This window comes from Platalea leucorodia (assembly GCF_965183815.1).
Source record: "Platalea leucorodia genome assembly, chromosome: 7".
NCBI classification, from domain to species: Eukaryota; Metazoa; Chordata; class Aves; order Pelecaniformes; family Threskiornithidae; genus Platalea; species Platalea leucorodia.
In genome coordinates, this window is record NC_138829.1 from 47,269,044 (window position 1) to 47,296,405 (window position 27,362).

The 27,362-nt window shown below is 41.8% G+C and overlaps 1 protein-coding gene across 1 annotated transcript; it reads right to left on the minus strand.

Annotated features, from left to right (window-relative positions):
- Positions 1-3,520: 3,520 nt before the first annotated feature.
- On the minus strand, positions 3,521-26,217 carry ALKBH3 (alkB homolog 3, alpha-ketoglutarate dependent dioxygenase; the record flags this gene model as incomplete). Its single annotated transcript, XM_082317092.1, has 9 exons — positions 3,521-5,410; positions 5,936-6,034; positions 14,665-14,874; positions 18,054-18,142; positions 19,354-19,457; positions 21,021-21,068; positions 23,046-23,080; positions 24,263-24,375; positions 26,142-26,217. 9 exons carry the CDS (start codon positions 26,215-26,217, stop codon positions 5,318-5,320), a joined length of 867 nt encoding a protein of 288 aa, XP_082173218.1. The 3' UTR covers positions 3,521-5,317.
- Between the last annotated feature and the right edge of the window lie 1,145 nt (positions 26,218-27,362).

Genomic DNA, 27,362 nt, shown 5'->3' on the forward strand with positions numbered 1-27,362 from the left:
TTCAGCAAGGGTCTATGTGGTGTCTCCACCATGGGACTAGAGAGGGAGTAAACACCCCCCTCATGTGAACAGCAAAGCAGCTGCACACGCAGCTACAGGCAGAAACAGCTTTCGGTTGGGCATCATTCTCGATCCAGGGAGCACTGACTGACTGGGTGATCCCCGGTGATGTGAAGACTCTGCTCTAAGTCTTGCTCAGCCAGCAAAACCTCCCGAGTAATCAGAACACTGGGGAACCTAAACCAGATGATGGAGGCCATGTGATAGACCTCCTTGCTCCTTATTCTGATAAAAATTCTTCGATATGGTCCCCACTTTCTTCACTTAAGACAAGGCCTCCTAGCATTGCCAAGACGCGGCTTCCCAGTGTGAGCTGCCAAAGACCTGCCAGCTAACCCATTCTTCAAGGGAGCTTGTAATAACTCCATGAAGCCATACCGAACATTACACAGAAGAAGAATGAGGTAAATCAAATAGGGCAACAGGGGAGAAAGCACACATTTGTCATCTTGCTGAGCGAATGGCCCTCTGGGAAGGGCCAGCAATCTTATAGCCAGCCACTGCTGAGCCCCTATATAACCCTTACAAGCCACCCTCAGGCATGCCAAAAAGCGGAGATGATACCTGCAAGATCTCGGCAGAAGTTAGGTGCAGGGAAGAGAGGCCAGTGAGCTCCAATTTAAACAAATGGCCCAGGTTGCTATGGAAACCTCAGGGATGGAAAAGAAGCACTTTGAAAACAAAACATAGTGAGGCAGATTTCATATCCACTCTGAAAAGGTTTATGACCAGAAAAGGCAAAGTGGGCGTTAAATGCTTTTTAGCTAAGTCAATAGTAGCAGCACTTGAGAAGGAGGCATTATGGATTCACAGCACCCATCATACCTCTTCTGTCCCAAACCCCAGGAGAACAGTCTTCTGTGCTTTGCCAATACTATGGTATGAAAATTCTGGTTTCTTAACCCCTTCCTGACACCCCATCTCCTTCTACATTACTACTGTAACTATAAATTACTATATGCAGCTATACTAAGCCCATCAGTCATGACAAGTGGAAAATATATAGCTAGAATTCATCTGACACAGGAGGAATAAAATTATCTACAGCTTTAAAGCTAATCAAAACTGAAAATCCTAAAGAGGGTTTTTTTTTCCTTAAAAAAAAAAAATACAGCAGAGAAATGATGGAACTTTGCTTTTGATTTTAAATGGCGCGTGCTCAGGTCAACCTGGTGTGGCCCAACAGCATGGTATCAATCAGATATACTCTAGCCTCATCAAGAGTTTGTGCTTGAATATTCAAGCATTCTGTGATTAAATTATTATTGCAAATAGCACGGAGACAGAGCGATTCCTGACGCCGGTATGGCTAATTAATAACGTTATTGTTTATATAGGTGTTAAATGAATGGTTACATATTGCTGACGGAACCAGTCACCATCTTTTCAGAACAGGTCCACCCTGCACACTGCCTCAGGGTGGCAGGCCACCATCCATCCTTACCACAGGCAGCTTCCATTCATCTGCTCCTTATCATCAAGCCTGAGGGCCACTATATTGTGGAAAAGGTGATGGCTATTTTGGAAAAGGGAACCTTAACAGGGGTAACTAGTAGCCTCAATCTGTTTGAAAGCCACAGACAATGAACAGTCTTGAGGAATGCAGTTTTTCAGCTTTTCTTGGAAGAGACACACATACTCTGCTGAAAAATAACATTTCAGAATGAAGAAACAGGAAAAAAGTAAACCCACCGTTTATATCTTCTGCATAAAAATGTATCGTCACGCCTGCAGCAGGGAGCATACCAGAGGTAACTGGAGATAAATATGACCAAATGACGATGGGGGTGAGAGGGGGGAGGGAAAAGGCTGAGAGAGGCAGTTTAGGAGATGCAGGAAGAGTACACAGAATAAGGAAAATAAAATTCAGAAGTGCTCTGTAGGCAAAGCAGCTCTTAGCATCTGCTCCACTACCTCATATGGACAGACTACTCCATGCTTAGATTGGCGAGTCTGGTGATAACAGCAAAACCAAAACTCCCAGGCAACACCACCACCACCCCCCCCCCCCCCCGAATACTTTGTGTACGTATAAACCTTTGATTTCAGATAAACAATGTATTTTACTTTAAATTAATGTCATGAATTCTGAGTTTAAACCTTTTTTCAAAAAGCTGTTGGCTGGGAATATTGCACTGTCAGAACAGTCATGGGAAGGAAGAAAGCCTTATAACTGGAAAATAAACCTTTTGGGTAGCATTTTTAAAAATATTGTTTTCAAATCCATATAACTAGGGGAAAGGTTCCTCCAGCTATCTTTCAGTTAAAGAATCGAACCTAACTATATAGAATGCTTTATTCTGACAGAAACTATAGAATAAAGCATTCTATTCTAACTATATGTTTACCATTCTAAATATGTTACCCTCTGCACTTGATTCCAACAGCAGAAACAGCTGAATACTAGCACTACAAAATTTTAAAGTTGCCCTGGTCTCTAGTGAAAAATCTTTAGATGCCACAAGAACAACACTAGGCTCAAGACTTCTTAAATCTCACTTTTGCGCACCTCCATCTTGAGAACTGTAAGAGTGCCTGCAGCATTCAGGAACAGATTTCTACCTCCAGGAAAAATGTCCCTGCAGAAAGCTCTCCTGAGGAGATGTGGGCTGGAATCTCATCTGCTCAAAGCCATTTCCTGCTGTCCCGACAGGCAGGAGGTCGCAAGTCCACTGCCACCTGGCTAGGTGACTTTTTTGGGAGGAGGTGGGGGGAGGAAGGAAGGACCCACAAGTTTCCAGCTGACAAAGAAACTTGACCTCTACGCCAACTGCTCCCCTTGCAGCCAGGGAACTCAGGACAGGGGGAGGAACGATGCCATGTGCCTTCTCTCCACTGTCCACCAGATTTGGATATAAGCAGCGGCACAGTCGACACATGAGAGAGAGCAGAACATAGTTGACACCAGCAACAAAAGGGTATTGCCCCAAGAGAGCTCCGTGGGATACAGAATTTCTCTTATAGATCATTTTATTGTTGGGGAGGAAACCTTGGTCTTCTCCCAGATCAAAGAAAGTAAAGAAACTAAACCACAATTTGCTAACATTGTAAACTGAAACTGAGAAAAGTAAATGAAAAACTGTTCTTCCGCAACAGTATCCGTCTCCAGGGCCCTACCAGCAGTTATGTGTCATACCTTCACTGAATTTCCATAGGCTGAGGTTTGGGGGTTTAAAAGTTTCCGTCTAGTCCCCATCTCCTACTCTCTCTTGCAGCACAACTGCTCTTAACACAGTGTAAATAAATGTAGCTTGTATGAACTGATGAAGGCTGAAGTGTTGCCTTGTCAGAATACCTGGAGAAATTAGCACTGCCCCTTGGTTAAGGAAAACGACTCTCTGTCAAGACTGCCAAACCTGGGGACACGTACAGGGATGTGTACAAAGCTCCAGTTACCCAAAGAAAGTAAACGTGAAAGTAAGCGTCTGCCTCCTTCAAGACTAATTCTCAGGAGATCATCACAGAGCCCAGATTCAATTAGATTCAAATGCAAGGAATTAACATTAAATATACTCCAAAAATGTCTTTCTATACAAACTAGGATGAAAGTGAAGACATTATTAGATAACAAAGTAAGTTTTCTAATCACATTCATTCTTTTTAGAAGAATAAGCTATTTCAAAAGCTGTATGGTGCTTTAGGTAGAGAAGCTGCTTCTAGAGTTGTCTGATATACAAAAAAAATGATTCTGCCCAATTTCAGAGCACAGGGATTGAAATGGCTCAACAGTCTGCCCTTTAGGTCATCAATAACATTAAAACATAGGCATAATAGAGTATTAATAACTTGACTGCTCTCATCAAATATGAATTTTAAACTACAGCAATTGCTGGCTAAGAGAAGACATTTTCTAAACACCAACTTATTCTTGCACTGAGGAGGGATGCTAGCTTGCTTAACAATGTTAACATGTTACAAGGCATAGAGTATTTACCCATGCTTAGATCCTACTTCAGGCAGAAAGTGAAGACATTCCAAACCTATGTTTTGATCCAGTACAGCGGATGCCATTTAGCTGCAGTAAGAACTTAACCATGTGGGCAGCACACCTGGCTTAACATCCAGACCGCAGTCATCAGCTCACTGGTTCCTACCAACAGGTGAGACGTACCTAGGGCAGGCAAACAGAAGAATTCCAGCAAGTCACCTTGCTGAATCAGGTTTCAGCTGCTGACTGCTTCTCTGTAACAGCAGAGGTTCAAGACATAACCCTCCACGTAATATTCTTTAATGCAATATACATTGACCTAGGAGCAGTAGCACCAGAGTGAGTGCTGCATCTGCTGCTACTACACTCTACTTAGGGTAGCTTTGCAACTGATTTACATTGTGATTATAATAATCTGGGTCCAAATCTTTGGACCAGTCCTTCTGGGTATCAAATCTGGCAGCGCAAGCCTGATTTTTAGAGATGCTGACATTTCCTGTCCCACCTGAAATCACTGGAAGCCACAACTTAGTTGTGCTAAAAAGAAACACAAAAAAGAAACTAAGAATTTATTAGCAAATTCTGAAAATAATGTTTTTCATCTCTTTGTTAAGGCTTGTGGCTAAGGTGTCTCTGTTGTGTGCCTTTGTCTGCCTTGTCTACGTGGATAAACAGTTAGGATAAAGTCTGACCGCAGAGTGTGTAGGAGAAGGGAGCCTTGACCCTCTGTTCTACTAGACACTAGTATAATTCAAGTAGTTATATAAATAATGAAACTGATTGCTTCATTGGAAAAGACTTTGAAACCTACAAATGAAAAGCAATGCACAACCCCTTGGTGAAGTGAGTAATACTCAGAGATCATCATGAAGTGCAGCTTTCTCATTTCTGTACACACAGCACACATACAGCTGGCTTTACATAAAAGAATCCTGTCTTGTCATTACTTAGATCATAGATCACTACTTGGGGGGAAAGGGGAGACAAGAAAAGGCGCAAAAATAAGTGCTCACTGAATCTTGCTGCTCCAGTCGGTATCTCTCAGATCTTTCATGTGCTTTGTGTTCTTTTAAGAACAAGCATTGTTTTTTCACAAACTTAATGCCTGTGGTTTAGTATCATCTAACAGCATCTCAATTCTGAAAACAGAACAGCACTGTCCACATAACACAGGCAGCTTCTGATTGTCAAAGATCTTCGTAACATCGATTCTTTTCCCCATTAGGTATTTCACAGAACTCTGTTCCTGCAAGGCTTCCTTTAAATCTGTAGCAATCCGAAGCTCTGGATCTGCTGTGGGTTTATATCCAACATGCTCAAAGTGCCTCTTCATTTCCAAATTCCATCAGGTTCTGGATAAATGATCCTAAAGGTCAAGTTTATCCGTGCATCTCTAGAATGATATTCCTTAGGCACTCGATGCTGTAAGTGGCATTAGGAAAAAAAACAAAAACAAAAGCATAAGCTTGTGTACTTAAAATACACGTAATCAAACAACGTAAAAAAATTCATTTCTTGTGATGGCTTTTTATTAATATTTCTAAACATTTAGGTAAGGCAAAAAATTCATGTTCTGACTGCTCAGGGCCACTGAAAACAAAAGGTCTTTGTAGCTTACTGCCGACTTGGTAAATTCGTTTGCAACTTTTTTATATTCCAAGTTCCTAAATTGATTTTGCTCTTTCAGCTGCAGGCTGCAGCCTTCATTGTTGAACTTTAATGCTGCAACATCTGAGCTGATTCCTATTACATCACTTAGCAGTTGAAAGAAAACCCATTGTTTCTGTGGGTGCTTTGAAATTCTGAGGCAGAAAGCAATATTAATGCGCTGGGAAACAACTGTGTCACTGGAAGCAGAATGTCCTATACCTTTATGTGAGTGCCTCGCGCGTATTTAGAAAACTGCATTGCAAGTAAAGCACACGAACAGTGTCAAGGAGTTCTTACCTGCCAGTCCTCCTGGGTAGCTCCTTCCATCATCAGCAGAGTCCCATGATCAAGTGGGATTCTTAGTCTTTCTACATAAGAATAGTCTCCATTCTCCTCCTAAAAAGAAACATTAGACACTGAAGAAGCAGGCACGTGCATTTCGTAGAAAGCCAGTCCTCTACAGCAGAGCTTAAAAAGCTGGGAGGAGAGAGGAGGAATGGAAGCTCTTACAAGATCAAGAAGTCTAACTAAACCTCTCTGTTACCATATTTCATAAAGAGTTCAGGAACCAAGCATGTTAAGGATGAAGTAAGTAATTGAGTCTCACTGCCTGTACAACACAGGTAAAGTTCAACAACCAGTTCTTACACGTAGTGCAAAAATCCAGAGCAGGCCTGTGAACCTTTCGGTAACATCCACTCTTGAAATAAACAGTTCCGTGTGGAGACACTCTGCAGTAGACACCCTGATTCCAATGGTTAACTACTTCAGCAAAAACACACATCTGCCTTCTATTCTGAATTTGTCTTGTTTTGGACGTTACACGCTGGTATAGTATTATCTGCTAGACGAAGAACTTTTCCTATCCAAAAACATCTCCTTTTCCTGTAGTACCTTGTAAAACAAGTTGTCTTAAACTTTATCATCAGTAAGCAAAACAGACTGCTATACTAAATGACAAATAATTTGCAAACTTTTGTTAAGCCTTCAGATTATGTACAGCTCTTTTAAAGCACAAATACAACAACTGGACAAAGTAACACCGCAGCATTAGTCTCACACATGCCACATCAGTGGGAATAGCAGCTCTCTATTGCTTTGCACTATCCCTTCCAACTTTAAATCAGACTAATACACTGCTAAGTCAAATTGCTGAGGGAAGTCTATTATGCCAACACAGTTCTCTTTGTCAATCACGACAGTAACCTCCTCATGAAATCATACTATGCCTGACATGAACTATCTTCCGGAATGCCACATGCGCAGGTATTATAACACTCTATGTACTCCTTTAATATTTTCTGATTTTAGCCTTCAACAGCTGCAGAAAAAATTGCTGCAAATCTTGAACAACTTCCATTTAACATCTTACCTACTTAATGCTGGCACTTTGATTATTTAATTCATATTGAAATGTGAATAGGAAAACCAGGATTTCCCCCAAATACAGAATGGCAGTATATATTTTGCCTTTTATAGATCTCTATTGCCAACTTTGCAAGTTGTCTAGGAAGAGTGGAAAGCAACTCTCTGAAATGAAGAATTCAGGGAAGTTTCAAATAGGAAATCACCTGCAAAATACAGGGGTTATTGGGGGGGGGGGGGGGAGGAATTAGAGAAATACTTTAATTAGTGTTGAAAGGGAGGGGACTCAAGAGGTCTTTTATTTTTAAGTTATAGAAAGCCATAGATAGCTTGAAAGTGTAAAGTGGATAATAAATGTCCTCCACTGAAAAAGGAGTGTGACAGGTTCTCAGTCTCTACATTGTACAAGTACAGGGTTAACCTTGTTCTGAGTATACTGCATATAGCAAACAGCCTGAATGCATATTTGTTATTGTACCACTGCCTCTAGAAGCAGAGATACTGGCTTTTCTCCAAAGAGATCACCAAATCAGTTATTTGTTCTTGAAAGAAAAGCCAGAAATACACAATTACTACAAAGAGATGAGAAAAAAATAATTAGGCCAGGTCTGAGCTTCTAAAGCATGACGGTGTTCCTGTAAGGGACCATATATCTTAGACAGTTGCTGAACAAATGCTTCAGATTTTTTATTTTTTAATTAGTTAGGCAGTATCTTCTCTTCCAGTTCCCTATAATGGTCGGTGGACTCCTAAAATAACACTTGCTAAGTGTTTAGGAGGAGGCAATGCTCAATTATTTCAGACCCAGCTGAAGGCAGCAATTACTCCAGATTCAACAAAACCTGTTAATATCAGAGTGGCATTTGTCACATTTGTCATGTAAAATCAAACTGTACTTTGGGGTGGGGCGGGGGGAGATATGAGAGGTCACAACTTACATCACTTGTAACAGAAGCAGATCACAAAGAAGCTGGAAACAGCACAGGACAACTGAGACTTGGAAAATGGCATTATCAGAGTAAGACTTAACCCAGTTTGAGGCACAGGTATAGTTATCTCACACTGACAAAAGTTTCTGAAACAGAAACAAACGTTATAAGACCTCCAGGCTTCAGCTGTATGTTGAGTTATTCAGGAGAACTCACAGGGCTCTGCGCAGACCCAGCAGTTAGAAGAAAACATTAATGGGTCATAAACAGGCAGACACAGTCTTTTGAGATCCATTAAAAAGACCCAGCACCTCTCATCCGACACATTTTACTGCTTTTACAAAACCTCACATTTTGAAAAATCTTAACTAACTTCCTTCTTCCTTGAAGCTTAATTCTGCAGTGGCCCAACTTGATGCACGTTTGTCTTTTTGAAGTTCATGGCTTGCTAAATAGCTCAAAATAATGAGGTAAAGTCTCAACTACTGGGAAAACTACATCTCGGACTTAAAACACAGTCCAATTTTCAAAAGAACAACTGGGCGAAGGGGGGTGGTATAAAAAAGATGCAGACAGAAAGAAGACTGCAAATCTTCTAAAATGCAAAGGAGCTTGGTTGGGATCAAATCAATTCCCAACAATAAAAAGCATCACTTGATATAATTGACTATATATTCGCACCTTTGCCACTTTCTGTTCATGTCTGGGACTAGAATTCACAGTGTGACAGAACAAGGCTATTTAATACTGGCAGCAGTGGCTGAGCAGTTCTGGATTTGTGCATTTCTTGGGGATACCAAAGGGCCCGAGGCTGTGCCAGTGATTAATTAAGCTCACTAAACCTCTGGAATCAGGGAGGGCTGAAGGCACTCAGAATCACCTGTAATACGTATTCTTTGTAAGGAAAATGCAAAACATATTTTTAAGATTCTAGAATTATTAGTCATTTATCTTGCTCTATTAAAAGTAAGGTGTAATGTCAAAAACGTTTCCTTAAACTTCACAGCAAACAAGGAAAAAATTTCAAAAATAGGTATTATAAACATGACTGCTGATGAAAAGCAGAGAAATACCATGGCATGGCTGTTCTCTATTTCACAGGATTACGTCATTTCACTTTGTGGAGGACAACAGTGGACTTATTTTTAGCTCTTGCTCATCTTGATTAAAAAGGAATTCTTCTAAGATAGATGATTTAGGAGAAAACATCCTTTCGGCTTAGAAAAGTCAGTATTTAAAAGCAGCAGTTAGTTTCTTCTTTAAATGGGATGTGTCTGCGCTTAGTTTTACTTAGAAAAAGAGATTTTTATGTCAATTGGTTTTGCAGAGCCAGTGAAGTTAGACAAAAAGTTTTTACTGTCTTACATGTTGTTACTAACACTGTCCATCAAATCTCATTTCAGAACTTTTATCTCTAGAGCTGGTGTTAGATATACAGAAAACTCAGCTGAGTTTCACAGGTCAAGAAGTTTATGAAGGAAATTTATTCCTGACATCTAAGGAGGAAAAGACTTTTTAAGAATACTGATAACAAACATGGAAAGAAATGCATCAGGTAACTTTTATATGGTCACTTTGTAACTCTATATATGTATTACAGAACCAGCTGCTTACAACAACAGGTCCAGTAAAGCAACTGTTCTGCATCTTAGTATGTTAGAATTTTCATAATCTTGAGTTGCACATTTAATACAATCCAAGCTTTACACTAAGTACACTGTCTAAAATTTTCTTTTTTTCCTTAATTCAAGTAACTACAGTTAATAAGTGAGGAGAGCTCAGCATGAGTTGATGGGAAGCTGTGAATCTAAAATCTGTACATATTCTGGGACTCCACCAAGGTTTTCTTCTTAAAATGGTATCAAAATCAAAAATGTAAGGAAAAGAAAAGATATAGTATAAATCTATATAAATCACCTAAGTTTGTTTCTTTAAGTCTCAGGCAAGTTTATTGAGATAGCAATAGGAAATGGGTTCTAGATAGTGTGGAAGCATCTTCTATTATAAGGAAAAGTAAATGGAAACATCCCGTAGAAGAACATATAAATAATAATAATACAGTTATACATGCAAATGATGCAAAATTATTTTCAAAGGCTAAAGTCAATAGCCCTCATGGAGAGTGCTGGCTTCTAGTCTTCTGCTTTATCTATTTACCTATTACCAAGAGAATTATCCTTACAAAACTTCTAATCTTGTATTTTTCAGAGTTGCATCCTGCTTGTATGCCTCTTTTGCAGTTTACTCCTCTACCGCCAACTGTGGAAACACCCTCCTCCAAAACCAAAGTGGTCTCATCTATCAATACTTCTGCATTTTTACCTGCTTATTCTCACTACTTCTGATTAAATCCTCACTGCAGCTCTTTCCTTTACGGATTCAGTAAGAATGAATATCAGTCATATTGCCCTTTCCTCACATAATCCACTTGCCTGCCTACATAGGACTATCTTTAAACTCCCTCAGTCTTTCTGCAGCTGACCTAGCAGACTGCAAGTGAGGTAGCTCTAAAGCACTCGCATGTTCCTCTCTGCTTGTCTACAGCTGCTCAAGTCCTGCCAATACTGGTGGACACCACCTCCTCCTCTGCAGCCACTGCTGCCTGCAAGTCTCCTTCCTGCCAATCTAAAAGTTCATTCCTCCTCGTCCTGATCCAAGCCTCAGTTTCTACTGTGCACCATGTATTCCCACGTTCATCTTCCGTTGGGCCTGTTAGGACATTAAGGGTTATTTTTCTGCTGTGTTCAGAAGTACTAGGAGGTCTTTAACTTCTGCTAGAACAGTTACTCAAGGACAGAGGAAAGGGACCGTGTTTTAGTGTTTCATTTGAAGGACAGATCCATCCGAAGGCTGATGCTGAGAACACCACAAGCATCCTACTATTACCTAACACACATGTGAAGCGCCCTCCCTTCCCCAGCACCCATCAGTCTCCTTGGTTACAGATGGAAGAAGAGCAACCTGACAGCTGGCTTTCGAACTCCTTCCGCAGTTCACACGGCAGTTTGTTGGACACCTGCACCCAGCGGGTCCTTATGGCACCCAGACGTCTGCTACAGAGCAGCTCCCAGTGGGACATGGGAGCTTAGTGGGATGTTAAATATCACCCTTTGCCCTTGACCTAACATTTCACACTCAGTTTCCAAAAAGACCTAATTGGATAACCTAGCATTGTCTCACTGAGTTGAGCAGTGATAAGCAATAGTAAAAATGGTAGTGAGACTGTGTCAGAAAGATCCATCTAACACAGGGAAATCAACTCCTTTACAGTAGGACAATTAAGTCACGTATGAGTGGGAGAGGGGCCTTGAGGTTGTGTGGAGAACAGGAGGAGGTCACGGTGGTGCAAAGGCGACAGGTATGATGTGGAAAAGTATAAGAGGACTTGTTAGCTAAACCAATGGATTGTGTGTGAATTGTGTATGAATCACAGCTCTAAAACGAAGCACTCGCCTCTTGGTTTCAGTGTAGGCAGGAGCTACAACGAGGAGGGGGAACAAGGAAGCAAGAAAAAGTTTAAGTAATTCACTGGAACTACAAGTAGAAAATAAAACAAACCAGATCACTTCACTGTAGACTTTGAACCACCAAGCAGGTATCCAAAAAACCCTAGACACCATTTGAAGCAAAGGCAAAATATTGGCTACGACCACACAACTGGTCCAAATAAACAGAAGAGGCAGTATTCAGAAGAAAGAATGCTTAAAAAGAAAAACTCCAGCGGATAAAGTAAAACAGCTTCTGGCATCATGTTAATTTCCATGAAAAGTCTCCTTAATTCCAGTGAGGAATTTGCTCCTGAAATGTATTTGTAGCTTTTTTTTTTTTAAAAACACACACTGGGCTGAAATCTGAGTAGGAATTATTTCTCCTTATCCACAAGGGATGCTTGTTGATGCAGATTCAAATAGACTATGCATATCTCTACACTCCTTTACCACCTATTATATGATGAACACTTACTCATCCAGTACAGTACTCACCAAAATGAAAAGCAGAGGACTGAACCTTTCCCTCCCCTTGCTCCAGAACAATTTTCAGGGAAAAAATACCACTTGCACCTAAATAACTTTTTTTTTTTTTTCATTTTTTGCCAAGGAAAAATGCAGAGAAAGGATAAAAGATTTCCTTTTGTGACAGTTTCAGAATGGCCTATGTAAACGCCATCAACTTCCTACCAGACAAATGTCAAAACTCACACAAACATGCACAAAAAAACCCAACCCACGAACATTACTGGTCTTCTTTGCAGTTAGAGAAATTGGATTTTATTCTATAAGAAGTTCATCTACACTTCAAGATATAAAATGGAAAATATTTGTACAGATATTAACAGAAACTGAAGTCTCTGAAGGCTCTGATCTAGTATTCTTCAATAGCACTACAAGATGTTATGTGACTTGTGGTACATAGTGTTTTGTACTCAGTTTTGATCACACGCAGGCAACCGCCTTAGTTTTGGTTTTTTTTTCTGTACATTTATCCACAGTGAGCTTCTACCACAGTATTTCTCATCGTGTATTTTCATTATATCTTTCACTTCAAAATACTTAAAAGCACTCATAAAAACAGAGGGAAATGAAGGCCTTTGAAATTCCAGAATCTGAAATACTAGAATGTTGGCCCTCAAAGAGGTTTAATTTTGGGAGGAAAAGGATTTACTTTCTCTTTCCCTTCTCAATGAAGACTAACTCTGGAAAACCCGATGTACTGATACTGCAGATTACAAACCAGGAAGAGCCTGAATGCCTGTGATGACTGTTAGTCTGAATCCCTTTTCCCAAAACTACTTTCCTCTTCCTGTAACTCGCTTTTGAACAAAGTAATGATCAAACTTCAAATATCTACAATCAACTTTAACTTTCTCATAATGAAAGACTGAATGCTACATTACAATAGAGTATGCAAATTACGTCTTTGGTGGTACAGCCTGAAAGGTGGTAATTTCCATCAGAGCCTCTTGTAACTCCCACTTGGCAAAGCATCTAGTGTCATAGGATGCTCTCAGAAAATTGCAGGCTTTGGGAATGTGCAAAGAATACGTAATGTGTACCATATAATTATTAAGTACGAGTTCCCTTAGGCACAGGATGCAGTTAATAGCAACTTATTCAAAGATCACTCTGCACATGGGGATCGTACCTTAGAAACAGGTATGTCACACTTGCAAAAGGCATACCCTTCATAGGTAACAAGACTCAGCTAGTCAGAAATATCAGGTCAGAGGCACTGAAGGGAAAAAAAAAAAAAAAAAAAAAAAGAGGAGAGCTTGAGGGATACATCTATAGAAAATCATCCATCTCAGGAAGAAAAGGGAAGAAACTGTGCAGTACAGATCAAAGATGGCAGCCAATTATGAATGGCACAGACTGAATTTCCCCCTTTGCTCATAGTGGGTGCCTTTTCAGAAAATAGAAAACAGAACAAAAAGACATCTTGCTCAAGAACTGCGTTTGATTTTTAAGAGAGAAACTGCAAAGTTTATAGTGAAATCTAAGTGGTTTTGATTCTGATCCATCGAAGAGGAACACATGCACTTCTAGAAATGAATCCAAGCACCATTTACAGTTTCCCAGAGGAATGAACTTTCCAGCTGACATTTTGTTATCGCCACAGCATCAAAGATACTTACTCATGCTATGCCCACTGATATAATGCACTGGGTATGTGATCTCATGCTCAGGGACCAGGATTAAATTCACTTCAGACAACAAAGAATTTACAAATTAGAGAACTGGTGAAAAATACAAATTATTTATTTGTTTTCTCGTTCAAATTCTGACCTTTGCTGTTTATGACTAGGTGACCCAAGGTGACTCTTGATGGGCAGACTTCAGTATGTCAGCATACAGTTTTCTAATAGGCTGATAATCATCACCTTTGCTTTCTGCATTACTTATTCAGGCTAAATAGCAATGTGAGCAGACAGCAAACTTCCTCCCAAAGTTCTCAAAGACTACACATGCAGAAAAGACATCTGAAGGACGATACCCCAAAATGAGGCCTGTATTCTCAACACAAGAATGTGTGATTCCTTTACTTGGATAAATTGCAAAATTTAAGTTTTAAGTTGGCTTGTAAACACAGCATTCCCAAGCACAGCATTTTATCTAGAAAAAGCATTCACTACTGAATCACCAACTAATTCCCGAAAGGACACGCACACCTCCTTACTAAAGTAAAGATCTCTGTTTAGTCTGTGAAGTATGATGCGACAGTGTGGTATTTTCTGGAAGAGAAACAAGCTCCTTCTCTCTGTTCACTGTCCCTCAATCTGAACACACACAAGTCAAAATGCAAACATTCTTAAGAATTTTACTTACAAGAGCAGTCAGAGCTACTCTTCATCCCACATACACTATGCATTACACAATGTCTGCCTGAGTTTAAGAAAATGGTATCAAGTCTTTGGTTCATTTACACAGTGAAAGTCCCCTTCCACCATCACTGATTTCATTTTAAGTAACGGGAAGGGCCCTTATTTGGGCAAAGAGTGCCCAGGTTGCAATTTCACTGCACCACTACGCTGCTGCTCATTATCAGAGTGGTCCCATTCCCATCCTCAAGATGTCACGTTCCATGCGACAGATTTCTTGAATTCACAGAACTTTACGAGTTGTACTTTCATTAACTACTATTAAATGCTTTTAGTAATTAAGTTCTCTAAACAGAGGGAAAATACTGAACATATTAGTAACTATAAGACTCTCTCAATGTGATATGAACACTCACAGGGGAGGGTTTCTTCCTCATCTCAAAGGTCCGGGTAGCACCAAAGCTGAGCGAGGCAATGACAGGATTTTTTCCCAGTGATGGTTCATCGTCACTGTGCCAGTCTACACTATCCTTCTCATTTCGGTAGAGGTTGCAGAGAAGGGAGTTGAAGGTATAGCCAGTGAACTCTTCAATGCGCTCCTTTAACATGGTGAGAAGAGGATGCCACTGCAATCAGCACAGCAGGAGGAGGGTAAATACAATTAAAGCAGGCCAGCAGCAGATTAACATCAAGACACATGGGGAAAACTACTAAGAAAGAAAATATACTGCACTTCAATCACAATAAACTTGAAATCAAACAAACGCCTCTGAACAATTCTGATTATATTTCTAGTAAACGGGCTTTCTGTGAAATACGCGTGCTGCCTATCACTCAATACTAAATCATCTCTTAAAACTATGAAGCCAGTCCGCCTTTCATACTAATGTAGCCAGCCACAGCAATTAACTGAAAGGTGAGAGAGTACGCAGAGTAAAATCTGCTTGAACTGACCATGGAAAAATTCTGGGAGTTCTTAACTAAGACAAAAAGCGTGCAACTTCTCCCATGCATACCTGTTTCTTTAACCTCCTGGCCAAGCTAGAGGAGTTTAACATGGGGCTCTGATACCGTCTGAGTTACTTGGCCATTGCTGGTGGGCCTGGTGCATCCAGAAAGTTGCAATCAGTGACTAAATGGCATGCTCTCAATTGCCTGCAGCTGTTGACGCAGAACAAGAGACAACGGTTGGCCTAACACTGTCGCAGTGTGGCCCTCTGTCCCTGCTCTCTTAGTACAGCTTGTTGAGCCCAACTCATCACCTCTCGGGGTTTTGACTTCAATACTGTAACTTTCCAGTGGTTGGCAAAACCAGCGTCACAGGCCCTGAATTTCATCCTTCCTTTTGCTAACATCTTGCTGAGCCCATAGCCCACGGCAGCTCTGCACATTCCATTACAACTCAGTCCAGTGAATCATTATTTAATGTTATAAACTTACATCATGACTTTCATCTGTCAGAGTGCTTTTAAGTACTACATAAGTTTAAAAAAAAACCCAAGAAAGTTAAAGCAATGTAGGTCAGAATTTTTGCCCATTATATAAGCAGAAACACAGGATCAAGAAAGGATAAAGGACTGATTCCAAACCTTCCAGTGCATCACTGGCAGAAGGTGGAACAGACAGCAGGAATTAGTTCCTAATATCCACCTCTAATAATCAAGTCTGCACCTCCTTCCTTTCATGCTTACCCATGTTGAAGGGGTTATTAACCTGTTGGCTACACTGCAGGAACCTCAACATACCATCTTTCTCTATTAGGGCTATTTCTAGCTAAGTCACCCCTTCAATGACTAAGCATCATGTGAATAATTAATTATACATAAACATAGCTTGCAGCCATGGGACATGTAGGGAAATCAGCAACACCACCCAAAAAAAAGCTATAGCTTGTAATTGGGCTGCCTGAAAGTGCAGTATGTGCAGGACATAAAATACACTGACAGTAAAGTCCAACAAGAATTACTGAAAGCACTTTTCAGTGACCAACTAGGACTGGATTCCTTCAATTCCTATCACAAAGTATTTATTACTAAAAATGTTACCATATGGTGAATTTTACAATTCAGTGGAAATCCCACTACAAACCTGCAGCATTGGAAGTAATTTTGTTGAAACATTACTGTGTCACCAGCTACATCACTGCTTACAAAGAAACGTTTTTCTAATACCAAAATTAATTTAGACACAAGCACTGGATTATACCTAGCAGTACTGCAATCACGCGCAGTCTTACCAAACAAAAAAGGAGGGGCACAAAGCTAATTACTCCTACAGATTAAGCATTGAAGGCAGGTAATTGGTTTTGGCCAAGCTGTGCACTACATTACATTTTACTCGGGATATTTTTGTGATATAAACCCTACTCTACAGGTAAGGACTGTGCTCTTCACACCATCCACTGCTGCTTCTAGGCTGCACGAACTCCCACCTACAAAGCCGAGTGAAATGTCAGAGTGTCCGCGTGCAGCCTACCGATATATCTGCCTATGGGCAGTTTCCAGCCAGTGGCAGGGCTGGCTCCCAGCTATGCAAGTTTGCCAGTGCATCTCACTTTCTGCTAGAGTTTCTTTCTCTCAGTAAAAAGGAGAATTATTGAGGGATAAAAGACTGGATCAGCATGCATGACTGATTTTAGGCCTTGTACCTCTTGGACGAGAAAAACAAATCAGTGGCCCAATGAGTGCTAACTCTGAACTTTATGCAAACTGAACTGGAACCATCAATTCAGAGTATATAGGCTCTATTCAACATCTAAACAGCAATGGCTTCCACAACAGGCAATTCCGAACTGGATTTAAATCATTAGTGTACAGCAGAATGATTTTGGAGGGGCACTTCCAATCCCTAAAGCCATTTAGCTTGTAGAAAAGTCCATTTAAAATAATATTCCACAAATGAGTACCAAAAAAGCACCGATTTTTCCACCACAAATTCCATAGGTTATGGAATTTTTGAACTATGGTATTTTTGAGACTACAAAATCTTCATAACTCATATTGCTAAATAACGCCTGTCCACTTTTCCCAAACTGAGCTTTGCTAGGAGGCACCCCGCTTTGGCAGCAGTTCTGGGACTTGGGACACTTCTCCCTCATGCTATCCAGCCTTCAACAGTCACACTTAATTTATGGTTCCAAACATTGGAGCCTACTGCCATGGAAATTTCAAACAAAGCAATACCAAGAGGCAGGCTGATGGGACAACAGGCTGGAAGCCAGAGAGAGCGAGCAAACATGAACAAAACGTCAACGAGTCACTCGGAAGGTTTTTAACTCTTCCAAAATAGTGTGGGAAATTACTCCATACAATCTGGAGCTGCTGATCAGGCAGGTTGTGTGTGTGAATTTCATAGCACTCACCTAAATTCTCATGTAAGCAGTATTGAATCTAAGTGTTTCTGAAAGTAACTATTTCAGTAATTGATATCACTATATCTTTACAACAAAAAGCTCAGTATGACTGTGTACACTACAATCTCCAATATAAAGATGCATAGAGTAAGTCATACAGAACAATTTAAAGTTTTGTCCAAAGCTACAGTGACCCAAAATCAGAACGTTAAACTCTGGAGTTTCCTTTTGCCAACGTTTAGCAACTAAATCATGCTCCTCTCAGTCCATCTACTCATAATGCTTGTTTTATGAAGTTGTCCACATTCCACTAGAATCTGTTGCTGATCACAAATGAAATGCTGATAGATACTCTAGATAAAAATAGAGGATAGAGGGAATTTTTGTGTCTCAGTCTCTGCGAAGGATTTCTTTGTAGACAATAATAAAAGAAAACTGTAAACATATACATACATTTGGGTTTGGCTGCATTGTTATCCTGGAGTATGTGTAAGGAAGTTCGCCATACCAGGAAGTAAGCCTTGGTTCCTCAAAAGACACTTCTAAAAAAAAGAAAAACAGGAAAACTTTCTCAGGTGCTTTGTCAAAGGGCTTGAAAATGGAAAGATCATGCAATCCTGCCAAGAAACTCGATCAAAAAGGAACTGTCCACTAACCTAAAGTTAAAAAGCAGCTCCTTAAAATCCTCAGCCTTACATAATGAACTCAAGTGAAGGAATGAGATTATTCAAAAGCAGGCCTGTCTCTGCAAGAGGAACTACCATGCCAAAATCTTGGAACCACATCAATTTTCTCATCCCTATGTATGCCAGACAGAGCAGGGACTGGACAAGTTAAAGACAGGAAAATTAAACTGAAATTTTAATTCTGGCTTGTTTTATACTCTCCTGGTTCCAGTGCCCAACACACTGGCATAAATTGCAAGATGTATCCACCGGAAAGGATGAAGTGGAAAGGACTGCAGCATCAACGGGACATTACAGAAGAAGAATGTAGCAAGGCTGCACAAGTAATATTTTGTCCAATATGTGTGCACTCTGTGGTGTAATGCAAACATCAAATCAGAAGTACTTTCAACTTCTGAAAAGACTATCTTGGTAGCTATTTCTCATGCTTGACAGGTAACATTCTCCATTATACTGTACCTTTATTGCAAGCCAAAAAACACAGGTGTTGAAGACATTTTCCAGCCCCGTCCAGTAACTACTCTGATATATTATCTTATATCCGTTCCTGACTGAAGAGAAATTTAGCTAGACCAGGTGCCCCTTAGTGAACAAATCCAGAATAGCAGTCTCCTCACTTACAGCATACCGGAACTAATAAGCAAAGACAAGGGAAATAAACGTGCTCTGCTGGGATTTTAAGTGAGAGAGGCAAAAAATGTTCCTGGTGACAGAAACCTCAAAGAACACAGTTTTTGCAGCATCACTGGGAAACAGTATGAAGGGATGGAGCACAGACTTAATCTAAAAAAACAGTAGGAAAAAGAACTGGAGATGACAGAGGATGCAGTAAAATTCAAAGACTTTTTAAGACAGGGTATTTTAATTTGGAAAGATCTCATTTAACTGGCAACAGGAACATGGTGACAGAGACTGAAAAATAAGCAGCAGTACTCTTCAGATATGCATGGAAAACCTGGAAGGAAACATGTGAAGGAGTGGTAATATGTAAAATTAAAACCAATGATAAACAATGCATGGATTTTGGTATGGAAATGACCTGAAAAGTTGGTCTACACATGCCTTACCCTGTCTGATGTGAGTTCTCTGACCCCAGGGTATGTCTTGGAGGAGCTGTTCAAACATCCAGTCTGCTTGTTCTGAGTCAATAAAGTCAGGAATCAAATGAATCCTAAGAAAGAAAAAGATAAAGAAAAAATGGAAGGAATATACACTTCTAAATATGCTTTGATAAAATATTCTAATTTCCAGGATTCCCAAAGGAGGTAAGAATGGCTGTAATGCATCAAACCAAAAGTCAAAGCCCAGTATCCTATTTCTGACCACAACCAAAAGCAGGTGTGAAGTTAAGAACAGAAGGCAGCAGGAGCTCCTGATGAGTCTTCCCCTAACCAAACACATCAAATTGCTTTTTAAAACCTATAAAAACATATGACATGAACAATATTCTATGAGTCCCACAATCGGCCATATACTGTGTGAAAAATGGCATCCTTCTGCTTGTTAACAACTTCCCATTTGATAAATTAGATAGCCTTGATTATGGTACTACAATCAACATAAGTAAATAATTGCCCTTTATTCACCATCTCCATGCCACTCAGAATTTGACAGCCCTTTATCACTACTGCCATCCTATCCTCTCTTTTCCAAGCACAAGAACCGTTGAGTATTTAATCTCTCCTATGTTTACATTTTCATATGTACATTTTATATTTTGACTGTACCAGCAGCAGCATTCAAAAACTCCAGCCGCTGTGGTGGGCTGCAGAGTGGCAGAGGTTACTCTCACGAGTATTCAATGCTCCAAAGACATCACAATAAGAATATATATAGTAAAGGTACTAGAAGAGATGCAAAATCCAATTATTAACTTTCCAGAAATGTATATATTCCAGCAACATATTATGAAAACAAACTCCAGAAAATGACAGAATAACCCAGCTGGCTGTGTATCTTTTCTCTTTCCAGCTAGTCAAAGCTTTTACTTTTCAAATTGGTATAAAACTTTACTTGCAGTTTTAGAAGAAACCAAGATGAAAGCTTTGAAATAAATGCACAAAAAGTTACTATGTCCTTGGCATTTTTTCCACTATTAATAAAATCTATCAAATTCAGAAGAAAAGGATTAATACTGATATTGCAGCTAAGTCAGCAAGGTAAAATAAAATGCATTTTAGATACAGAACAAGTAGGTTTTGTTTTGAAGTGTCCTGACACTGAGATAATTAAGGTATAGCATGTAAGCAAAAGGGACAACCCTAAAGTCACCAAATCTGCCTAAAGTTAAATGCTTTTATTAGATTAATTTGAAACAAGTCAAATTTACAGCTATAGGTTTTTGGTAGCTCGTAACTATACAACACAGACACCATGCACTTGCTAACACAGGAATACCGATCCAAATTTCAAGCAGCAACTTACTCTGGATCATGAAACAAACGGACATAGCCCTTTCTCCTTATTCTGGACAAGAACACTAGATGCAGGAAGCACTAGATGTTAAGAGGTTCATGTTAATTCTCTTCAGTGCTGCTCAGAACTGCATAAGTCTCTGCTACTTGATACTCAAAGTATTTCCAGAAGTACTCTAAACAGAAGATACACAGGAAGGGCAATGTACACCTGCCAGAGTCAAAACACTCTGCAGAGACTAGACTTCAGAAAGCTGAGTATCACTGCATTGTTCCGCAACGGCAAATTCCAAGTTTCAAAAAACTTGCAATGCACTTACCTAGAAATGCCAGTTGGTACTTTGCTGAGCTCATACACACCAGGCTTGCTGAGGATGTAAGAAAAGAGAGAGCCATCAGACAGACAAACACGAAGAAATTATCTTGCACTGAGCAGCATGGACTAGAATTGCTGTAAACCTGGACTAGGGAGAGTATTCTTTAAAAAGGAAAAGAAAAAAAGCTTTGCACTACTAAGGGAAGCAATAATGTTCTGGAGACAGTCAGAGGTCAGAGCAAGGCAGCCGGGGGCGTTGCAGAAGCAGATGAGTTTGTGCGCTTCTTCCTGCCTCTCGCTCTCGTTTCACCAAAGGCTCAACAGTTTTAAAGCTCTAGAGGTAAGTAACGGGGGATGTCATGGGGAATCTAAAGGAGACAACCATACAAGACTGCACCCTGACCGTTACATTTGCAATTTATAGGTATACAAAAAACATGAGTGTAACTGAAGCTGCAAAATCCAGTTTTCAGTCAAATGGCCAATACCACCATTCTTCTAACAGCTAAGTACTCGTCAACCTGTGTGACGCAGTGAAACTGAGTTACAGGTACATGAGAAGTATTTTAATTATTGTGGATGGTAAATACTCTTCCCGGTTACGAGTTGTGTTATCATAAAGTATTATTTACTCTCGTACCAACTTCTTGCTTCACCTACTATTTCGTTTTCTCCTAAGCCAGCTCCAAACCGTACACTGCTCTTTTTGCCTAGAACACTCCAGGAGTTAATCGCTCTCCAGCATTTCTTCTCCCTCAAAACAGTTCACCAGCTCACGAGACGATGACATACTGTGTTTTGTGCTGTGCTGTATTTAAGAAAGTTAAATAAACAGAAACTTCTGCTCTCTTCCATATTGCACGTGCAGAGCATAAACCGTACTGTATTACCTACGGCACACCGTTGTGATGAGAACAGCATCTCGGTTTTGCTTCCTCTATATGTTTTTATTTGATTTGTAAATAAGTGTAACAAATGAAAGGTCAGTGAACCTTTAGAACACTTCTAACACACTGAATTTACTTAATACTTAGATACTATGTTATTAGTACTAATCATAAACAATATGCAAAGAACATATGGCTGTATCATTCATACTGAAATGGAAAGTTAAATCATAAGCAAATCTGTTACAATCTGTAAGAGCTTCTGGGAAATTCTGTAACTATTTCCAGCAATATTTTTCAAGACTCTTGACAGAAACAGCTCTCACAAAGTAGTTCTGCTTAATGAACTGTTCACTACCACGCTAGCAGTGGGAGGGCAGCTGAACATCTCATCTGAATTATGCTCTGCACGAATACCCACCTAGCATCAAATCTGAAGTTACTACAGAAAACAAACCCCAGATCCCTCAAAGTAAAAACAACACACAGTGAGTCAAAAGCTGAATCTGTAACTTGCCTCTTAGGAACCATCTAGAAAGAAAATTCTACCAACATGACCAAACTGAAGCAAATTTATTTCTCAAAAGCTGTAACTTCACCATACCCCCCCCCCCCGTACCTTGTCACATTTCATGCCAAGGTTATTCTGAAAAGATCCCCATTTCAACACAAAGGGTAAGTGATCTACAGAGTATGAATATCTAGCTTCACTATGACACTTACTAGCAGCTGCTTTTCCGAACCTTCAAAGGAAGCACTGCTTGAGTTGCCGTAACAGCTGTATTCCTGGAGAACGGTAAGTAACGTCTAGCATAGTTTACACAGGGACTGTTCTAGGAAAATGGAAATTGATAACCAAAGGAGACATATTTGCAGTTCTGTTCATCCAGAACGTCCAATTGTTTGTTCTTCCTGGCTTATACAGCTACACCAAAGCTACAAAAACTAGTTAATACAGACTTGGATTCTCCATTATAAATTCAGTTCAGGATAAAAGGGCTGGAAGTCCACATTTTGTACTGAAACTTCTTCCAAAGGCATGGCAGTTGTAAGTGGAGAAGGAACTCTTTTTCAGCAGATACCCACTGACTAACAAGAAAGAAAAACCACACGAAGGACAGTTAAGTCAGCAGTATACTCACTCTATCACACCTGCCTCAGGAACTCTGCGCTCCACCTGAAAGGTAACAAGACAATACATGGCGAATATTAAACATTTAAGTACCTGGCATGCTCTCGTCCAACAGAACTAATTGCCATCTCTAGTGACTCTATAGCTGTACACGGATATGTCAGTGAGAAAAACATACCTCTGGACAGTTGGTAAGCAGTAACAACCCACCCATTCTCCCTGTGTCCCAGAAACTCTCAAATGCAGCTACCACTGCAGGTGTTTTTTAACAATCAACTGCCCCCTAAAGGACACTCATTTCTAAATTATTTGGATTATTACAATACTTGCTATTTATCAACTGCAACAAAAAAAAAATTCTTATCCTTACATTTGGAAGCAAAAATCTCGAGCAAGGGATGAGCAAATCCCTGGCCCCAGACAATGAGCAAAACACAAGACAGACCAGACATGGCAGGAGTTGACACTTCAAAATTGTCTGCACAGTCTGAGATAGCTGGGTTTTGCTAAAACAAAAAACAAACACAGTAGCTTAATCCAGCCTGGATTATCATTCTGGTGGTCTCAGGGATTTATGCTTCTCTCCTCTGAGCTCAGTGACGTGCTTAGATGCAAGGAGGTACCGAGTTGAGCATGCAAGAAGGTCAAAATATAGTACTATATAGATACCAGGGCTCTGCCACAGAGAAAAAAGAATCTTCCCAGGCCATCTCCAATCCTTCCAAGCCTTTCAAACACTTCTGCCTTAGAAAGAAGTGTTCAAGATTTTTTTCCCCAAGCAAGGAACTACCCTCCCACTGCACAGAGCACAAGATCCTTCATCTGCTGACAGGACATAAAGCAAAGCCTATAAAACAAATCCCATGCTCTTCCCCTTTAACAAGACAGATATCCCAGCTGAGGGAAAAAAACAGAGCTCAAATCATGCTTAGGACATTGCATCATTCTGAATATTTAGGAGAACATATTCTTTTGGCTCTCCAAAAAAATGTAGTTATAAACAGGTATGTAATGAAAGTCTGAGGCTAAATAGAGGAACTGTAACTTTCTGTTTGCCATATATGCAAGACAGTTGCAAACTCTGCTTGGTAAAAGCCCAAAGTTCAGCCGACAGCTGAGTTTTTAATTTGTTTTTAAACGTGAGACTATAATCTCAAAGTCTGATAATTTTTATCATTTGAAGTTTAATAAAAGATGAGATTCAGCTAGTTACCATGTAAATTTTACCTCTGATGGCTTTTCAAAGACAAATTGCTTTTGATTGTGAGGCTGATCTTTCCTCACCCAAGCCGCTCTGGCGCCTGCAGGGGCAAGGTTGCTGGCCACAGGTGCCTTAGGTGCTAAAGCAAAGAGGCAAAAAAAAGGATCACATGAGATGGAATTTCATCATACAAGAAATACCGTTTGGAAGAACTTATGGAATCATTCTTTGAAGCGTTCTCCTCTGCTTGACAGAGACTCCAGGGAACAGCCAAACCTACATTACATAAGAGTTAAAATTGCACAGAACCTGAATTTTTTTTATATATGTTATTCATAACAAACAAAAATGAAAACATCCTTTTATCAGAAAGGATAACATCTAGAATCTTTCCATTCTACCACAAACACCTATCACATGCCAGCAGAAATCTTCCTAAGCAGCTAAACTGCTTCCCTCCACAATTTTTTTTAGGAAACAAAAAGACATTTCTCTGAGAAAAATACTTTTATTAAAAAAAGATTTTGAAGCTAGGGAGAAAGTACGGAAGAGCAACTCAGGCATACCACTTCATGTGTTTTATTTATACATGCAAGATGACTTAAAAATAGGTCTTCACTCTGCATAATTCAAAAGATAGGAAAAATAATTTTAAAAAATCCCCTTAGGAATAAGTAGAATGAAATGCACCTGTGACAGAAAACTTACAGACTACACGCACAAGTCAAAATAGTTAGCTAATTTTTTTCAGGATTAAAAAAAAATCAGCTTGCCTAGGACACTCAGTCTGCAGGGAAACGGGAACTTTACTGCGTATTGTAATCAGGCAAGTAAAACACAGTGTTTTGACCGCATTCAGAAAACAAACCAGTCCTTCTTGCAAGACTGGAAACTCACACAGCGCTCTCCTGCCTCTGCGCTCTTTGGTTTAAATGTCTGATATAAAACAGCGACATTAACTCCAGCCCTTTCACCTAGCACTCTTTTATTTTGCAATGTTTTCACTGTGAAACAATAAAGGAAGACACATAACAAGTTTTATGAATAAAATATGAGTAATAGTTATTACAGAAGTTAGCACCACCAAATTCTGTTTGTCTCATTCAACTTGCCCAGAGATGAAAAGTAGTACGCTTACTTAAGCGTTTGCATCAGAAACGCATCTATGCACATACGCAGCTGACCCTGTGTCGTGTGTCCAAAATTGCTACGACATACCTGTGACATACATACAAATTTTACTTAAAACTGGGTTCGAACACCTGAACTTACCCAGTTCCCCGGCAAAGCGGGAGCGCGGCTCGAGGCCCCGCGCTCGGTGTCCGCAGCAGCCCCGCGCAGCAGCCCCGCGCAGCAGCCCCGCGCAGCAGCCCCGCGCAGCAGCCCCGCGCAGCAGCCCCGCGCAGCAGCCCCGCGCAGCAGCCCCGCGCAGCAGCCAGCAGAGCCCCCGCCCTCCCGCGGCCGCCGGCGGGCTCAGGGGCGTCTGCAGACCCGCACTCCCGCTGTCCCGCTCAGCGACGACGCCAACGCAAACGTCCCACCGCCGGCCCAGAGGCTCTCGAGGCTTTGCCCACTCGATCTCCCCTACGGCCCACGCTCACGCCTGGGGCAGCCGTGTTCGCCAGGCCGTCTGTGAGGCGAGGGGCAGGCAGCCCCACCGCTTCCCTCCCGGGGCGGACCCGCTCCGGCGCCGCGCACCGCCGGCGGGGTGGCCGCCGCTGCGGCTCGCCAGAACCGGCCTCGCCGCAACGCCGCGGCCGGGCAGAAAGGCCCCGACAAGCCCCGGACTCCCGCCTGCCCGCGGCCCTGCGAGCCCGGCGGCGGCGGACGCGGGGGGCCGGGCCGGGCCCCTGCGCGCCAGAGCCCGGGGGCCGCCGCGCCCCAGGCTGCGCGCCCGGTCCTCACCTGCGAGCGGGGCCTGGCCCGCCGGGGCGCCGGCCCAGCCGCCCTGGACGCGGGCGCGCTGCCGCCGCTCCGCCATGCCGCCGGCAGGGCCGGGCCCGGCCCATCCCGCCGCGCCGCCCGCCCGCCGCCGCCCGCGGCGGGGGCTCCGCCCCGCGCAGCCCGCCTTGCCTCCCCGGCGCAGGCGGCCCGCCCGGCGCTCGGCCGCGGCTCGCAGGGGCGGGGGCGCTGCCGGCCTGCACCCAGGCTTCAGCGAACAGCTGAAATCACAGCACCACAGAACGCTTTGGGAGGGAAGGGACCCTTAGAGGCCACCCAGTCCGCCCCCCCTGCAAGGGGCAGGGACGTCCACAACCGGATCAGGTTGCTCAGAGCCCCATCCAGCCTGGCCTTGAATGCTTCCAAGGATGGGGCAGTAATTAAATTAAAGGGCTTCTGTCCATAACGTGGCTACTTTTTAACTAGCAGTGTAAGTTAGATATCTGTTCCCCCACGTTCAGAACAATGGGGAATAGATTTGTAAAGTTACAGCTAATGATGGAAACGAGAACGACTTTAAGTGCCAGCCCGGTACCACCGCAGCGCTTGGACCCCTCCCGCCCCAGGCGTGGGCCATGGCAGCGGCCCTGGCTGGACGCTACCGGCTGGACCGAGCTGCTTCTCCTCCCTTCGGTCCCGCGCCATTCCCGGGTGAGGCGGGCGGCTGTCCCAGGCCTCGCCACCCTCTCCTGGCTGGGCACAGGGCACAGGGAGCAGCAGTGGTTACCTTTGCTGGGGAGCAGGCCTGCTTTTGGGAAGGGGTCTGCGCCGCCGGTGTGCAGGGCAGCGTGTGGCGGCAGGGACGGCTCCCTGGGAAGAGAGGGGCAGAGACGTTACTCAGCTCCTACCCTGTTTGCCCCATTCAAACGAGGGAGTGAAACCTCACTCCAGCTCTTGCATTGCATCAGTGACAAACACACCCTTCAGAGCAGAGCTGCAAAGAGACAGTAATAGTACCACAAGAAAACCCACCCTGTTTTCTATCACGCGCTCAGGATATTTCAAAGCTATTGAATACTCACATCATCTCAATTGCTGAGGTGAGCAGATGTTCAAAAGCAAAGTCAAAGCAATTTAGGTTAAAAAGTGCCATTTGGAAAATAAAAAAGACCTCAGAGGAAGCGTGAGAGTGGGAACCCAGTCTGTAGCCTGCTAGCACCACAGACAGGGCAGGGCGGCAAAACG